The sequence below is a fragment of the Pristis pectinata genome, chromosome 8, assembly GCF_009764475.1.
Source record: "Pristis pectinata isolate sPriPec2 chromosome 8, sPriPec2.1.pri, whole genome shotgun sequence".
Classification (NCBI taxonomy): Eukaryota; Metazoa; Chordata; class Chondrichthyes; order Rhinopristiformes; family Pristidae; genus Pristis; species Pristis pectinata.
Genome location: NC_067412.1, coordinates 92,088,954 through 92,108,052, shown reverse-complemented (window position 1 = coordinate 92,108,052; position 19,099 = coordinate 92,088,954). Strand labels below are relative to the sequence as shown.

Below are 19,099 nucleotides of genomic sequence, written 5' to 3'. Positions count from 1 at the left end.
AACCTGCCTTCAATAGCCGGTACGGGCTATATGTGACTCCTGGCCCACCAATCTGGGACTGCCTCTGCAGTTCAAGGGCAGTTGGGGATGGGCAATAAATGCTACCATTGCATTTCACATCCTGCAATGGATAAATAAAAGCCTGGATGTGTCAGGGAATGCTAAAGTACAGAAGCTTTGGACTGTAGGGTGGTAGAGCTGCTGCCCCACAGTGCCAGAGACCCGGATTCACTCCTGACCTCAGGTCCTGTCTGTGTGGAGTTTGTGTGCTCTCCCTGTGACCGTGTGGGTTCCCTCTGGGTATTCTGGTTTCCTCCCACATCTCAAAAGTGTTGGTAGGTTAACTGACCTCTCTAATTATCCCCAGTGTGTAGGTGAGTGCTGGAATTTGAGTGGGAGATGATGAAAATGTAGGGAGAATAAAATGAGTTAAAGTAGGATTAGTGTAAACCGGATAATGATGGTTAGCAAGAATGGGCTGAAAGACCTGTTTCCGAGAGATACCCCTCCATGACTCTGTAATTCAACTGATGCAAAATAAAATATAAGCTGGTATACGTGATAAAAGCAACAACAAATCACAATGTGCTTTCTACATCGCTGCACAGTGCAAAAGAAGGCAGTAACTCGAAGAGTTACTTCATATTCTGAAAGAGTTCCACAGGAAAGTACCAGTGTAGAACCTACTCCCAGTACTGCTCCCTAACTAGCAGAGACTGTCTGGGCTTGCCGGTTTTGGACAATCACACAGCCGAATGGAACTTTTACCTTGCACACTATCTCCAGACCGCAGGAACTTGTTCCGTGACCTTGAACACCAGCAATTTTTTCAACACGGCTCACGACCCCAAGTGGAACATCAAGTGTGAAAGGGGGATCCTGGAATATAATTGAAAATTAGTAAAGAGGATTTAGTTTTTTTTAAATCAAACTGTAAGACTGCAGAGAGTTGTGGACACAGCTCAGCACATCATGGAAACCAGCCTCCCCTACATGGACTCTGTCTATACTTCTGATTGCCTTGGAAGAGCAGCCAACATAATCAAAGACCCCACCCACCCCGGACATTCTCTCTTCTCCCCTCTCCCATCAGGCAGAAGACACAAAAACCTGAAAGCACGTACCACCAGGCTCAAGGATAGCTTCTATCCTGCTGTTATAAGACTATTGAACGGTTCCCTTGTACGATAAGATGGACTCTTGACCTCACAATCTACCTCGTATGACCTTGCACCTTATTGTCTACCTGCACTGCACTTTCTCTGTAGCTGTGACACTTTACTCTGCATTCTGTATTGTTTTACCTTGAACTACCTCGACGCACTATGTAATAAATTTATCTGTACGATCAGTATGCAAGACAAGTTTTTCACTGTACCTCGGTACAAGTGACAATAAACCAATTCCAAATCACAGAAACACAGCCCTGAATTTTATTTATTTTAAATGCAGCAACAATATCCACCTGTCTGACATTTCATTTCAGGTCAAATAATTAATAATTAAAATAATTAATGGGCCTTGACTTCAGGAGTCCATTAAACTCCAAGGACTCAAGCACGAGGCCTGTGTAACTTACCCGCTCCACACTTTTGAAGTACAATTTGTAGTCAGTCAAAGTAAGTGTCCCACTGATGGCTCCAATAAAAGGACAAATGTACGTGACGTCTTTGGCTATGGAGGAAACACACAGTTTTCAAAACTCAGAGAAACAAATGACTGCAGATGCCAGAATATGTAGATGATAAACACTATGATGCTGGAGGAACTCAGCAGGCCAGGCAGCATCCATGGAGAAAAGCAGGCGGTCAACGGTTAGGGTCAGGACCCTTCTTCATGACTTGGGCTTTCCCTTTTCCTATCTTCAGTCCTGAAGAAGGGTCCTGATCCGATACGTTGACCACCTGCTTTTCTCCACGAATGCTGCCTGGCCTGCTGAGTTCCTCCAGCATCATAGTGTTTATCATTCAGGTTTCAAAACTCAATCTGCCCACCTTATTCCACTAGAACCAGTTTGCATACATGACAAATAAAATCGCTGTACTCCTTATCCACCGCTCTGCTGATTGACATCTGTTCCGTCGCAGTTTAAATTTACAACTTGCTCATCACATGTAAAACAGACAGTAACTGATAGAGACAGAGCAGCACAGTGACAGAGCTGGTAGAGCCGCTGCCTCACAGCTCCAGAGACCCGGGTTCAATCTTGACCTGTGGTGCTGTCTGTAAGGACTTTGCACGTTCTCCCTGTGACCATGAGGATTTCCCTTTGGTGCTCGAGTTTCCAAAGACTTGGGGTGATTTTATTAATTGGTCATCGTATATTACCCTGAGTGTAACAGGCTGTAGAATTGCTAGGAATGTGGGGAGGACAGATTACAGGGGAAATTAGTGAGCCAGCATAGTCTTGAGGGGCCAAATGGCCTCCTTCTCTGTCATAAGGAAATATGATAAGGATTTTGCAGGGAAAAGAGAACAAATTTTCACAAGGTTTTAAAGATGGGGAGAGTGCAGGCGAAGTCACAAGGCTTTGGATCAGAGGAGGGCTGGATTCACCCATGGTAGAACAGCCTCCCCTCCATGGACTCCGTCTACACTTCTCGCTGCCTCGGTAAAGCAGCCAACAGCATCGAAGACCCCAGCCACCCCGGACATTCTCTCTTCTCCCCCCCCTCCCATTGGGCAGAAGATACAGAAGCCTGAAAGCACGTACCACCAAGCTCAAGGACAGCTTCTATCCTGCTGTTATAAGACTACTGAACGGTCCCCTAGTACGATAAGATGGACTCTTTACCTCACAATCTACCTTGTCATGGCCCTTGCACCTTATTGTCTGCCTGCACTGCACTTTCTCTGTAACTGTAACACTTCATTCTGCATTCTGCTATTGTTTTCTCTTGTACTATCTCAATGCATTGATGTGATGAAATGATCTGTATGGATGGCATGCAAAACAAAGTTTTTCACTGTACCTCGGTACATGTGACAATAATAAACCAATTTACATCAGGAAACAGTGAATGTGAAAAAACCTGTGGAGGGGAATAGGGAACACGGGAAATCAGGAGTCACCAATTTCGAGGCAATTCAAAGTAGGTGTGATCATTCAACGTCTGGACAAGCCTGAACACATCACAGAGTGGCTTCACCCCACATGGACATACAAAGAGGAGGCCATTCCACTCCTCAAGCCTGACCTCCCAACCAATCCCATCACTGATCTTTATATTTATCCCCCTTTTATTCCAATTTTTTTTGGTATCTTTAGCAAATGTCAGGAACACACATGGAGAAATAGGAAAGTGGGGTTGGCAAAGCTGGGGAGAGTTGGTAACAGCCATACCTACATGATGCACGGATAATGCCACATTGTACAATGCATTTAACATCAATGAAAAATCATTTCCATTACCGCAGTGCTATAACAAACTAGAAAGTGGCATTTTACAATGTGGCATTATCCGTGCATCATATACTTATATATTAAGGAGCCATTCACAAGCCAAGAGAGATGCAGAGAATCTTTTAAAATGTAAACTGTAGCCTGTGATATAACTTCTTTCTGAAGCAACTGCTATTATTTATTTTCATAAAGTTTTATAAAAAGCGAGTTAAAATGTAATAAGCCCAAGTAAAAGAGTGCAACACTTACCAATTGCTTTGATAGCTTCCCCTGGAAAGAGTGGAGCCTCCTCCATTTGAGCCAGCTTATTTCCATCCCTTAGGACCTGACGATCAATCAAACCCAGTTAAAGGCAGAGCTCACCCATTCAATTCACCTTGCCTGTCTATTCTCTGTTGCCTCTTTCTCTCCTAATGTAGTAACTCCATTGTAATCAACCTGGGTCTCCAGGCAATTAAACCTGCCCTTCACGGCTGCTCTGCCCAGGACCACAAGAAACTGCAGAGAGTTGTGGACACAGCCCAGCGCATAACAGACACCAGTCTCCCCTCCTTGGACTCTGTCTTTACCTCTTGTTGTCTTGGCGAAGCAGCCAGTATAATCAAAGACCCCACCCATCCGGGACATTCTCTCTTCTCTCCTCTTCCATCGGGTAGAAGATACAGGAGCCCGAGGGCACGTACCACCAGACTTAAGGACAGCTTCTACCCCACTGTGATAAGACTATTGAATGGTTCCCTTATACAATGAGATGAACTATGACTTCACGATCTACCTTGTTGTGACCTTGCACCTTATTGCACTGCATTTTCTCTGTAGCTGTGACACTTTACTCTGTACTGTTATTGTTTTTACCTATACTACATCAATGCACTCTATACTAACTCAATGTAACTGCACTGTGTAATGAATTGATCTGTATGAACCGTATGCAAGACAAGCTTTTCACTGTACCTCAGTACAAGTGACGATATTAAACCAATACCAATACCAGCTCTCTCCTAACACCGTGCACAGGGAACTTCAATGGCATCGCGCATATTCTTAAAGTCTTCATCTTTGAGACCAAGATGTAACTGGAGGTTCTGAACCCACACCTTCAACCACCAAGGACAGGAACACCACCACCTGCTGGCTCCCCTCCATTTCACATACCGCCCCGATCTGGAAATATACTCCATTCCTTCATCTTCGCTGAGTCTAAATTCTGGAACTCCCCACCCAATAGCAAGTGGGTATTAACTTCACCAGAAGGCCTGCGGTTATTCAAGAAGGCGGCGCCCACCTCCTTCTCAGGGGCAATAAATGTCAGTGATGCCCAGATCCCAGAAAATCCATAAATGATAAAATAAGTGCATTACAAAATAATTAATAAGTTGAAATAAGTACTTTGTAAGAGGTTACCAAAAACTAGGATCGGTTGAATCCGTACTCTCCCTCAGCATTCTCATGGGCCTGGAAAGTGATCAGCAAATTTTCTTGGCTTCATTTTAGGGTTCACACCCATCACAAAGATGTCTCCGAACCACAAGAGTTGGCTTTGATTTATTTATCAGAAGATTATTTACCTGTGGCAGTTTTAATGTGCAAATCTTTCACTCTGACAGTCTATTGACAGAATATAGTAACGTTTCTGATGATTAACGTCATTGTACTGAGGAGGAAGGACTGCAATTCATTCTGTGGATAAGGTGCAGAATACTAAGACCATGTGAATTTACATTTTGCCTGCAGTCATTTATCACGACTGGATTAACGTTAAACATGCTCTAGCATGCTGTGAATACAGATAAATAGACAAAACCCCATGGAACCAGCCACTTTAACTGTGCAGAATTTTCTAACACTGTGTTCGAATTGTTCCATTGGATCAAACCAATGAGTTACCTGAATTGTTTTATATTTGCATTCCATTTCACAAACACACACATAACATAATGCATTGTTAGAAGGCATTGCATGGTTAACAATCTGTCTTAGTGACACTGTTGAACACAGCTAGTCTGAACACCCACAGATCTGATGGTGAGCTGCTTTGTAAAGCGCACCATCTCAGAATGGGAAATAGACTTGAGTATATTTTCATTGAATTAAAACAAAGCACGATTTCTTTTATTTTGCAACTGGTAAATGAATGCCAATCAGTCCAAAGCTCCTACAATGCACCACACTGAGAGTGCAGCGAAAGGCAAATCGAGATGATTTGAGCTGTGTCTGGGTTTCAGATTAGCACGTCCCACTGGAAGCAGAGAGAAGACAGAAGCATGCAATGCAAACCTGTTATTTTGATCTGAAACAAGAGAGCAGTTTGCTTCCATGGCCTTTTTTTTGTATTTTGGAAAGAAAACAATTGACCAGCATGCAACTCGTTCATTAGTAAGTGCTGGGTAACTGAAGTCTGAAATCTCAGCGACCGATCAAAGGAAAACAAAACATCACACGTTTCGAATAAAGAGAATTATCACTTGCCAAGGGGAGTACACCCAGGTCAGGGTCAGAATGACAGGACCCATTGCGTCCATCCTGAATCTCCTGTACATCAGGGCCAGCAGTAGAGGGAACAGAGGGTGGGATGGAGGGAGGGGTGGGGGAGGAGTGGGGGTGGGGGGAATCATGCACAAGGTGAGAGGCAATGTATGTTACACTTTATCACCATGCAACACTACACTAGAGGGAGGGGCAAGCTCACGCCACAGGGTTTGACTTTGTTTTGAACACCTTGATGCGCAGAAGATGCTCTTTTTTGAGTAATATATTTCAATTTAAAACAATTTTTAAAAAATGTACAAATGAGCAGTTTACACCTTCTGTCCAATATCAAAAAAAGGTGTTGGGAAATGGCACGAACCATGCTAATGAGTTTCCTGCTTTTCAACCTGAAGATGTTTCCTTCATTATAACTGTGACTGACTTCAAAGGAAAAGGATTTCCTTTGGTTGGGATGCACTTTGAAGCCTCCTGAAAGGAACATGAAACGGACTATATGAAAGCATTTGACTTAAGCTGGTGTACGTCTGCATGCTGTGCTGTGCCTTGCTTGGATTCCAACACTTTCTCAGAGTTTCAGACCTGCCCTGCTACCTGACCCTTCACCACATTCAGTTTGAGCAGGAGTAGAGCTTCAGCACGACCCCAGCGGTGGGCTTCGCTGTGGTCAGCTTGAGAAAAAGGCAAGAACAGGGGGTGCGACTTCAGATTCAAAAGCGAGCTGACTGGTTTGAGAATCTGGACAGGAAATCAACATCTTGCAAGTAACTCTGGATGGCTAGGAAGTCTCACTGGAACTGTCTGTGTTGGGACGTCTCCTGATCTGTGGACGTCATCCCAAAGGGTGCATCATCTTTTCAAATATTTGAATTTTAAGTGTTTTAAATCTAAGGTGGAATCATATTGGAAAAATAAAGAAATTTTCATATTGTTGCCAAAACTAATTTCTTGATAAAGGTCTGCAACTGGAACCTCTCCTACGGCTCTTGGTCATCTGTACATTTTTTGTTACTTTCAAGTTTGACACCACCAGAATAACACTACCCTTCCCTCCCAGAACTTAAGAGAAATATACTATCAAAGTTAACGCATAAATTTTACATTAAAATATCCTCCATGATAGAACTCTACAATCACTGCACTGATGCAAAGCCAGCATTATAACTAATAATACAGTGAAGTGCTTTATTAAAAAATAATGAATGGCCTGTGATGGAATTTTAAGGCATCTCCATGATTCAGAGCAGTCCACCTATTCCTCTGTAAAATTTATCTGCTTTGAAAACAAATAAAATTTCAACACTGCTCATAGTTACCCTTGGACTAACTGGGACTAAATAGATGAAACAGTGTGCTAGAACTATCAACTGCACCAACGGACTGACCAGCTTTGAGACGATGGGCAAAATGGCCTCTCCTGAGTCACAAATTTGCCATAAACAGTCACTTGAGAATCGTCAAGTATTTACTTATTTGCTGCACATCAAAAAGAAAATAATTTCCTGAGGGGATAATTCTTTATTATATAGCAGAGTAGCCAAGTTACTGGACTAGTAATCCTCAGACCTGCATGAAGGATCCTGAGACACGTTCAAATCTCTCCAAGGGAACTTAAATTCAACTGATTATTGAATATTATTGACCAGAACACTAATGAATTGTTGTAAAAACCTATCTGGTTATTAGTGTCCTTCAGGATAGCAAACTTGCCATCCTTCCCCAGACTGACCTATGTGTGACTCCAGACTCACAGTAATGCCGCCAACTCTTAAATGCCTTCTGACACAAGCCAGAGTGTATTGTGGAGGGTCGTGGCTGTCACGTGACAACACTGCCTCTACCTGGTCGGAAGACACACCACTGCCAATCAAGGTTTGGCCCCGCCCCACCCATCAGAGCACACCTGGCCATTGGCATGGTGGCATAGTGGTTAGCGCAGCGCTATTACAGCGCCAGCAATCGGGGTTCGATTCCCATCACTGTCTGTAGGGAGTTTGTACGTTCTCCCATGTCTGTGTGGGTTTCCTCCGGGTGCTCCGGTTTCCTCCCACATTCCAAAAGACGTACGGGTAGGTTAATTTGGGTTTAAAATGGGCGGCCCAGACTCATTGGGCCGGAAGGGCCTGTTACCACGCTGTAAGTAAAATTTTTTTTTAAATTTTAAAAAAAAAACTTTAATTTAAACAAAAATTACCTGGGTTGGACCCCCCAGCCTTCCAGCACTATAAAGAGTACCACATGTGCTTGGCTTGGCCTCTTTGTCTCTGGGGGATTCACCCTGTTTCATCCCAGCCCGTGAAACGGCGCTGGAGAAATCATTGGTGAGGTGTGCATTGTTTAAGGGTTGGGGGCATCTTAGTTAGTATCCCTGGTAGCATAGAGCCATGCCTGCACTGAGTCAAGGGGTTTTTCCTTAATTGTCTGTACCCAGTTTGTTGTGTGTGTATTTTACCCCCGTTGCGATTTTCCCACGCTCGCTATCAACTGTGCGCGTATGTGTGTTGCCCCCATTACCTTTCTCCCGCATTTGTCTTTGTAAATAAATTATTTATCTCTAAGACTGTGTCCAGAATCCTTGCCCTTCAAGACCTCGAATCTGTTTCACAAGCCAGGGGTGATTTGGGATGGGTAATAAACCTCAATGTTGCAGTAACACCTGTATCCTCTTAAAGCATTCCTTTTAAAAAAGAGCAAGCAGAAGTGGGTCTAGCCGAGAGCAGGAGGTCCAGATTACATATTTTTCTCCTTGTGAGTATAAATATTAACTGTTATTATTGTTATCTTGATCTCTTCACACCATGTATATAATTATTATTGTTATGTACATTAATTTGAATTAATTTGAAATTCAATAAAAAGATTGAAAAAGAAAGAAGTGGGTTTAGGGCCTTAGGGGGTCCCCAGGAGGTGATCCTGGAGCATGCATTTCAGGACATAGTGTTAATAATACTTTCAGAGGATTGGCTGACAGTAGGACACGATGTCTGGTGGGATCTCTACAACTATCAGAACCTGGGGGGGGGGGGGGGGGGCGTGGGGGGGTGGTGGAGGTGGTGGTGAGTACCACCAGGAGTGTGTCAGTGTTCGTTCAGGTTCCCCAAACTGCGTCAGCATTTGCAGAGCATTTACAAAGAATAACAGCACAGAAAGAGGCCATTTGGCCCAACTGGTTTGACCCAACTAAGTTTGCAAATGTCACTAAAATAGGTGGTGTCGTTGACAGTGAAGATGGTTATCAGGGTTTAGAGAGGGATCTTCATCAGCTGGGTAAATGAGCCGAGGAATGGCAAATGGAGTTTAATTCAGATAAGTGCGAGGTGTTGCATTTTGGGAAGACAAATGAGGGTAGGACTTTCACAGTGAACAGTAGGGTCCTGGGGAGTGTTGTAGAACAGAGGGATCGAGAAGTACAGATACATGGTTCCTTGAAAGTGGTGTCACAGGTAGGCAGGGTGGTGAAGAAGGCGTTTGGCACACTGGCCTTCGTCAGTCAGGGCACTGAGTACAGAAGTTGGGATGTTACATTGCAGTTGTACTAGACATTGGTGAGGCCGCATTTGGAATATTGTGTTCAGTTTTGGCTGCCCTGCTATAGGAAAGATGCCATTAAGCTGGAAAGAGTGCAGAGGAGATTTACAAGGATGTTGCCAGGACTCGAGGGACTGAATTATAGAGAAAGGTTGAGCAGGTTGGGACTTTTTTCAGTGGAGCGCAGGAGAATGAGGGGTGATCTTATAGAGGTGTATCAAATCATGAGGGGCATAGATAGTGTGAATGTGCACAGTCTGTTTCCCAGGGTTGGGGAATCAAGAACTGGAGGGCATAGGTTTAAGGTGACAGGGCAAAGATTTCATAGGAACCTGAGAGGCAACTTTTTCACCCAGAGGGTGATTAATATAGAGAACGAGCTGCCAGAGGAAGTGGTTGAGGCAGGTACATTAACAACATTTAAAAGGTACTTGAACAGGTATAGGGATAGGAAAGGTTTAGAGAGTTATGGGCCAAATGCAGGCAAATGGGACTAGTTAGAAGGGAATCTCAGTTAGTATGGACCACTTAGGCCAAAGAGTCTGTTTCTGTGCTGTAAAGCTCTATGGTCGACACCCATGTTTAAGGAGCACACAAAGCTCTCCCCCCTTTCCCCACTCCCCCCACCATCTGGTCAACCCTTCCACTCCTTCCTCCATCCAGAGTTCATTCAGTTTCTCCTTGAACACATCTCTACATTCCACCTCAGTCCCCATGGAAACAAGTTCCACGTTCTCACCACTCTGGCTAAAGCTGTTTCCCCTAACGACTCCCCCAGATGCATGAGTAGGTACTTTACAACATCTTTCCCTTCATTCCTTCACAGGACACAGATATCGCTCACAAGGCCACGAGTTATTTTCCAATTTCCCACCTGACCACATCAGAGGGCAGTCGACAGTGCACCATAGAGGCTGGTCTGGTGTTACAGAGAGTCCATACTGGGCACTGAGGAAGGGTGACATTCCAAAAAGGCACAGTTGAACCAGGTGAGCTTTGTTCCAAGTTTTGGGCCTTCTAGAATAGCGGAAACATCACTCGCAAACAAAACCCTCATCAAACCCTTTCAGTGTCTTAAAGCCCTCAACCAGGTCATATCCTCCAAACTTCACTTTACCAAAAAGGTCCCCAAACCTTTAACCTATCCTGAGAGATATGGTTTCAGTCCACCAGTATCATTGTAAATCTATTTCCCCATCAGTGCTTCCATGTCCTGTTTAGAATCCAGAATTGATTTAGCCAAGATTCCACACAACATAACCTTCTATGTGATGGTGCAGTCTATGTTTCTTTTAGAGACATAAATGTATACCACTGTTGAACTGTACATCCCTTTGCTCCACTAGCCTTTTTCGATTAATTTTTCCAATAATTATCCTTCTCACCAAGACATATCATCTCATATTTATCAGTATTGAGGTTCATTTACCAATTACCCAGCCTCTCTGCAGGTTTATTAAGGCTGACACCTTTAGAGTTAGCCCTGCCCTCCTAGCCTGGTGCCACTGACAGTATTTTCAGTGAAGTTCCTGGGGCTTTGTCACTATTTGAAGAGGGCTCACACCTACATCGATTTTCATGATTATGGATCTATTCATGTGATCAATTCAATGAACATTACATGGTGTTTTTTTGGTGGTGGTCATAATCAGAGAACGAGCAAACTTTCCAGGTAAGTGTGAGGTGCTGTACTTGGGAGATCAATTGTCAAGGGAAAGTACACACTTAATGACAGGACCCAAAACAGCATTGATGTACAGGGGGATATTGGAGGTCAAGTCCATAGCTCCCTGAAAGTGGATGCACAAGTTGATAGGGTGGTAAAGAAGGTGTATGGCATGCTTGCCTTTATTAGTCGAGGCATTGAATTCAAGAGTCAGGAAGTTATATTGCTGCTTTATAAAACTCTGGTTAGGCCGCATTCAATTCTGGTCGCCCCATTTTAGGAAGGATGTGGAGGTTTTGGAGAGGGTGCAGAAGAGGTTTACCAGAATGCTGCCTGAATTAGAGGGCATGTGCTATAAGGAGAGGTTGGACAAACTAGGGTTGTTTTCTCTGGAGCAGCTGAGGCTGAGGGTAGAGACCTGATAGAGGTTTATAAGATTATGAGAGGCATGGAGTAGACAGCCGGTATCTTTCTCCCAGGTTCGAAATGCCTAATACTAGAGGGCATACATTTCAGAGGAGGAGAGTTCAAAGGAGGTGCGGGGCAAGTTTTTTTTACACAGAGAGTGGTGGGTGCCTGGAATGCACTGCCAGGGTGGTGATGGATGCAGATACAATAGAGGTGTTTAAGAGGCTCTTGGATAGGCACATGAAGATGCAGAGAATATGGACCACGTGCAGGCAGAAGGGATTAGTTTAGTTAGGCATTTAATTACTAGTTTAATTAATTTGGCAGGACATTGTGGGCCAAAGGGCCTGTTCCTGTGCTGTACTGCTCTATGCCTTGTTCATTACAAACTTGGGGTTAGCCTTCCAAAGGCCCTCAATAGGGGAGATCAGGGAGCAGTTGAAACCCGTTTTGTTGCTGCAATATTTGGAACAGGATTGACATCACATGAAAACAAACCCTTCAGACTGCTAGTCATCACACAGCCACTCAAGTCAACTTCACGTCTTTAATAAGCTTTGTGCAGGTCAAAAAAAAATATTTCTTTAAAACGCCATTAAAGCATAAACAATAACTGTACTCAGACTGCAAACAGGAAACAAGAGACCAAACACAAACTACAAGCTTTGCATCAGAGTGCGAGAGACAAAGAGGAAAGAAATAAGCCTGCTGTGTTCCTGATTGGTTTTATCCTTACCCTCAGATCAGGTCTTCTGAAAACCTGTTAGTTAAAATACATCAAGAAGAAATCAATGAAAGGTGTTGGATCAGCTGGTCAGTTCCCCCCAGCACCGAACTCTGTTCATCCCAGTTGGCCAGCATTGGAAATAAAATTACTGCAATATTGCAGTGATATCCATAATTCTACAGCATTCATGTCGTGCTTAAACAGTAGACTTTACATTAGTACTCGCATTAAGTAAATGTATTGTCTGCAAGAGCAGACAGAGTGACCATACCCTGTTTGATCTGTGCGGGGAATCCTGTGGTGTACTGTAATCAGATAGGCTTCCCTGTGGTATTCAAACTGGCAACACAGGCAGTATGCTGCTCCAATACAGCCTGACTCTAAAGACACAAGTGGGAGAGAGGCAGGAAATGGCCTGCTGCTTGCACTCCCCTGTGCAGTGAGTTCCTGACCCTGATTGTCAAGCACGAGAGAGAAAATTCTGATGAGACTGAACTACTGTAATACCTCTTTTGCTGCACCTGCAGGGCTCAGTCCCAGTGCTCACTGCAGTTCCAAATGCTCACCATAGTTCAGGCTCAGCTGACAACCTGCACCAGAGTGAAATACTGTTTACCACTCTCCTTGCAGAGTGGAGGAGATATATATCACCTGTGCTAAACACACAATAACTAACTGCCCTTGGTTGTTCCCAGCTCCCAGGCATTCAGCACCAATGGTTTCAGCAGAACTGGTGGTTAGATCAAGCAGCCAAATCTCACACAGGTGCTTGGAGCAAATGGCAGCAAGAGGTTTGACCCCTGCAATTCCCCGTAGTCAAGGAGAGCGGGAGCTTCGAGGAGGTGAAGCACAGAATGCCGAAGTCCATTTATTCTCAAACAGCTACTGGTAGTCACTGAGAGAGACACAGAATGTCTCAGAAACGACATCTGGAGAACTTGAGGGCTTATCTTTAAGGTGGGAGGGGATAAGTTGAAAGGAGATTTACGATATAAGTTTTTTTTAAACAGAGAGTGGTAGGTGCCTGGAACACGCTACCAGGGGAAGTGATGGATGCAGATATATTAGCAATGTTTAAGAGACACTTAGACAGACACATGAACAGGGGGGGAATGGAGGGGTGTAGACCATATGCAGGCAGATGGTCGGCATGGATATCGTGGGCCGAAGGGCCTGTTCCTGTGCTGTACTGTTCGATGCTCTATGTAACTCTGAAGAGAAGAAAAGCAGAGGAGATTGACTGCTTGGGAAAAACAGAAGTCACGAGTTTAAAATAATACCACTCACCCTATAATCCTTGGAGATGGTTTCGGGCACTGCAGCAGTTGAATGTTGGGTTGAGATAGTAGCAGCAATAAGCTGTTTACACCATTCAACATGAGACCCTGCAGGGCTGGATAAACATGGAAAAGTGTCAGTGGTCAACAACCATCACCGAGAAGCACTGAGTCCCCCTCTGTTCATCGTGCATGTGCCGATGTTGATGCAATTTGCCCGCTACCTGCAGTGGACGATAAAACCAAAAGCAAAGAACTCAAAGTATTTTTTAAACAGGAATCCGCTTCACAGGAACCATCCCTACTACTGGTGAGCAGTTACATCCTGGACCCTATCACATTAAGGTGCTGACAACTGACTAATGACTCAACATGACCCGAAACCAGAAGCACCCTATAAATCAGGTTAAACAAGGCAGGAACTCATTGAATTCATTGAACAGCCCCCGAATACCAAACATTAATAATTTATAAGCAGTCTTTTTGCTGTTGACTCCTTTGACAAAGAATCAAGGGGATCATGATTTGCCCAGATAGCTCCCTGTGATATAGAAGGCGGTGTCAGTGGCAGGGACTCCATGTTATAGGTTAATGTCTGTACATTTTTTATTTTAGGTAGGTAGTGTCATAATGGATTATATTTAAAATATTATCTGTCATCTGATTCCTCACAGTAAATCAAAATGCACTTTTGAATCAGGTCAGCAATATTATGGCAAGTAAGCTATGGCAAACTGCCCTCCTACTGAAGTATAAATGAATGTACTCTTCAGATTACAGAGTTACAAGGTCATTGATGTTAAATAACCCTCATGAAAGTCACTGAAAGGTCAACCAAGGGGATGGAGATGCACCTCTGACATGTTCTGGTGCTTCACATTCCATTTGTTCTTTTCCCATTTGTTCATTTTTAAAGAATAAAGTTGAATAAGTGACAAACCTCAACTGGGAAAAATGCCATGTTTTTCTAAAAGGCTAGTTTTACATAGAAGAACATAGAACAGTACAGCACAGAACAGGCCCTGCGGCCCACAATGTTGTGCCGACGTAACTAATCCCTCCTACCTACAGAATGCCCATATCCATAGAACCATACAGCACAAAACAGGCCCTTCGGCCCACCATGTCGTGCCGTCCATCAGACCACCCTCACACTACCTAACCCCTTCCTCCCGCATATCCCTCTATCTCACGTTCCTCCATATGCCTATCCAACAAGCTCTTGAACCTGTTCAATGTATCTGCCTCCACCACCACCCCAGGCAGTGCATTCCATGCACTAACCACTCTCTGGGTGAAAAACCTCCCTCTGACATCTCCCCTGAACCTCCCACCCATAACCTTAAAGCCATGACCTCTCGTCTTGAGCATTGGTGCCCTGGGAAGGAGGCGCTGACTGTCTACTCTATCTATTCCTCTCAATATTTTATATACCTCTATTATGTCTCCTCTCATCCTCCTCCTTTCCAGTGAATAAAGCCCTAGCACCTTAAGCCTCTCCTCATATTCAATACTCTCCAATCCAGGCAGCATCCTGGTAAATCTCCTCTGCACCCTCTCCAATGCCTCCACATCCTTCCTATAATGAGGCAACCAGAACTGAACACAGTACTCTAAGTGTGGCCTAACTAGAGTTTTGTAAAGCTGCATCATAACCTCGTGGCTCTTAAACTCAATCCCGCGACTTATGAAAGCCAACATCCCATTGGCCTTCTTAACTGCTCTTTCCACCTGTGAGGCAACTTTCAACGAACTGTGAATATGAACCCCCAGATCCCTCTGCTCCTCCACACTGCCAAGTACCTTGCCGTTTACCCTGTACTCTGCCCTGGAGTTTGTCCTTCCAAAGTGTACCACCTCACACTTCTCTGGATTGAACTCCATCTGCCACTTGTCAGCCCAGCTCTGCATCCTATCAATATCCCTCTGTAAGCTCCGACAGCCCTCCACACTATCCACAACACCGCCTATCTTAGTGTCGTCCACAAACTTACTAACCCAGCCCTCCACCCCCTCATCCAAGTCATCTATAAATATCACAAAAAGTAGAGGTCCCAGAACCGATCCCTGCGGGACACCACTAGTCACTGCCTTCCAATCCGAGGGCACTCCCTCCACCACAACCCTCTGCTTTCTACATGCAAGCCAATTCCTAATCCACACAGCCAAGCTTCCTTGGATCCCTCGGCCTCTGACCTTCTGAAGAAGCCTACCATGAGGAACCTTATCAAACGCCTTACTAAAATCCATGTAAACCACATCCACCACACTGCCCTCATCAATCTTCCTGGTCACCTCCTCAAAGAACTCTATCAGGCTTGTGAGGCAAGATCTTCCCTTCACAAAGCCATGCTGGCTGTCCCTAATCAGTCCATGATTCTCAAGGTGTTCATAAATCCTATCCCTTAGAATCCTTTCTAACAGCTTACCCACCACAGATGTGAGACTCACCGGTCTATAATTCCCTGGCCTATCCCTATTACCTTTTTTGAACAAGGGGACCACATTCGCAACCCTCCAATCCTCCGGCACCACCCCCATAGACAACGAGGACTCAAAGATCCTTACCAGCGGTTCAGCAATCTCCTCCCTAGCCTCTCGAAGCAGCCTGGGGAAAATCCCGTCAGGACCCGGAGATTTATCTGTCTTAATATTATTTAACAACTTCAACACATCCTCTCTCTTGATATCAACAACCTTGAGAACATTACCCCTACCAGCACTCCCTTCCGCATCATCAAGACCCCTCTCCCTGGTGAATACCGAAGAGAAGTACTCATTGAGAACTTCTCCCACTTCTGCCGCCTCCAGGCAAATTCTCCCACCTTTGTCCTTAATCAGACCTACCTTCACCCTAGCCATCCTCCTACCCTTCACGTACTTGAAAAAGGCCTTGGGATTTTCCTTAACCCTACTAGCCAAAGCCTTTTCATGTCCCCTTCTAGCTCTCCTCAGCCCTTTCTTAAGTTCCTTCCTCGCTACCCTATATTCCTCACGGGCCCTGTCTGAACCTTGCTGCTTATACCTCACGTATGTTACCTTCTTCTCCCTAACAAGTCGTTCCACCTCTCTCGTCACCCACGGTTCCTTCACCCTGCCATTCCTTCTCTGCCTCACCGGGACATATTTATCTCTAACATCCTGCATAAGATCCCTGAATATCGACCACATCCCCATGGTACTTTTTCCTTCAAAAAGGACATCCCAATTTACACTCCCAAGTTCTCTCCTTATAGCCTCGTAGTTCGCCCTTCCCCAATTGAAAAACCTCTTGTCCTCTCTGCACCTGTCCCTGTCCATGACAATTTTAAAGGTTATGGAGCAATGGTCACTGTCCCCCAAATGCTCACCCACCAATAGATCCTTCACCTGTCCCGGTTCATTTCCTAAAACTAGATCTAACATGGCATTCCCTCTAGTCGGCCTGTCAACATACTGCGTCAGGAATCCCTCCTGGACACACTTAACAAATTCTGTCCCATCTAAACCTTTGGCACTAAGCAGGTTCCAGTCTATATTTGGGAAGTTGAAGTCTCCCATTACAATAACTCCGTTATTTCTGCTTCTCTCCAAACACTGCCTGCCAATCTGCTCCTCTATATCTCTACTGCTACCGGGGGGCCTATAGAATACTCCTAGTAGAGTAACTGCTCCTTTCTTGTTCCTTAATTCCACCCATACGGACTCTAGAGATGATCCTTCTACAACATCCATCTTTTCCACAGCCGTAACAGTGTCCCTGACCAGTATCGCCACCCCTCCCCCTCTTCTCCTCCCTTCCCTATCCCTCTTAAAACCCTCCATTTTCCTCTCATTCATGTGCCCATCCAAGCCTCTCTTAAAAGCCCCCAATGAATTCGCCTCCACCACCCTATCAGGCAACGCATTCCAGGCATCCACCACTCTCTCAGTGAAAAACGTACCCCTCACATCAGTTCTAAACCTACCTCCTCTCACCTTAAATGCTTGCCCTCTGGTATTGGATCGCTCAATAATGGGAAAAAGATATTGCTTGTCCATCCTATCTATGCCCCTCATAATTTTATACACTTCCAACAGATCACCCTTCAGCCTCTGCCACTCCAGAGAAAAGACCCCAAGTTTGTCCAGCCTCTCCTGATAGCACATGCCCTCTAATCCAGGCAGCATCCTGGTAAACCTCCTCTGCACCCTCTCTAAAGCCTCGACATCTTTCCTGTAGTGAGGTGATCAGAATTGCACGCAATACTCTAAATGCAGCCTAACCAGAGTTCTACAGAGATGCATCATAACTTCTTGACTCCTATACTCGATACCTCGATTAATAAATGCAAGCATTCCACAAGCCTTCTTAACCACCCTGTCTACCTGTGTAACCACTTTCAATGAGTCATGGACTTGCACCCCAAGGTCTCTCTGCTCTTCAACACCGTTAAGGGTCTTGCCCTTAAGAGTGTACTGCCTCTTGACATTAGTCCTACCAAGGTGCAACACCTCACACTTATCTGGGTTAAACTCCATCTGCCATTTCTCTGCCCACATCTGCAGCTGATCTATATCACGCTGTATCCATTGCCAGTCTTCTACACTATTCACAACTCCACCAATCTTGGTACCATCTGCAAACTTACTAACCCACCCATCAACACACTCATCCAGGTCATTTACGTACATCACAAACAGCAGAGGTCCCAGCACTGATCCCTGCGGAACACCACTACTCACAGGCCTCCAGCCCGAATAAGTCCCTTCAACCACCACCCCCTGTCTTCTACGGGCAAGCCAGTTCCGGATCCACACAGCCAATTCTCCACTGACCCCATGCATCCGAACTTTCTTGATTAACCAATTATGTGGGACCTTGTCAAATGCCTTACTGAAGTCCATATAGATGACATCCACAGCTCTACCTTCATCAATAGTTGATCACTTATTGCAGTAAAGACCAGGAGTAACACTCAGGGACTAGGGTAGAGAACAGGCATGTGGCAATTATTCAGTCCCCACTTTAAAATGATATGCTATACCTTTGTATTATTTCCATAATAAATAGGACATAGGAACTTATGATGGAATTGATTCATGTAAATTGGACCCTGTGTAACTACCCTCTCCTGCAGCGTAGCAGCTCCCACACAGCAGCCCATTTACAACAGAGACACAAGAGACTGTAGATACTGGAATCTGCAGCAAAAAAAGGACAAACTGCTGGAGGAACTCAGCAGGTCGAGCAGCATCTGTGGAGGGGAATGGACAGTCACCATCTCTTTGCCTTCACAGATACTGCTTGATCCGCTGAGTTCCTCCAGCAGTATGCTTCTGCAGCCCATTTACAATGATGATTCACAGAAGTCTCAGAATGATGCAGGCACCAATATTTTTTTGCTTTATTATTGTCACATGTACTGAGGTACAGTGGAAAACTTTGTTTTGCATGCCATCCATACAGATCATTTCATCACAACAGTGCATTGAGGTAATACCAATAACAGAATGCAGAATGAAGTGTTACAGTTACAGAGAAAGTGCAGTGCAGGTTGACAATAAGGTGCAAGGTCATAACAAGGTAGATTGTGAGTTCAAGAATCCATCTTATCATACTATAGGGGACCATTGAATAGTCT

At 44.7% G+C, this 19,099-nt stretch overlaps 1 protein-coding gene across 3 annotated transcripts in view; it reads right to left on the bottom strand.

The window, feature by feature from the left end:
• mtmr1b (myotubularin related protein 1b) overlaps window positions 1-19,099 on the bottom strand; it is a 63,665-nt gene that overhangs the window by 27,234 nt on the left and 17,332 nt on the right. The window contains exons 2-6 of one of the 3 annotated variants that reach the window (XM_052020769.1): window positions 13,507-13,612; window positions 12,229-12,252; window positions 3,653-3,728; window positions 1,580-1,674; window positions 769-879 (exon numbers count right to left, since the gene is read on the bottom strand). In XM_052020769.1, coding sequence (XP_051876729.1) covers window positions 769-879; window positions 1,580-1,674; window positions 3,653-3,728; window positions 12,229-12,252; window positions 13,507-13,612 — 412 coding nt within the window. Of the gene's footprint in view, window positions 1-768; window positions 880-1,579; window positions 1,675-3,652; window positions 3,729-5,872; window positions 5,936-12,228; window positions 12,253-13,506; window positions 13,613-19,099 lie in introns of all 3 variants that reach the window. The other 2 variants (XM_052020768.1, XM_052020770.1) reach the window with 2 other exon arrangements.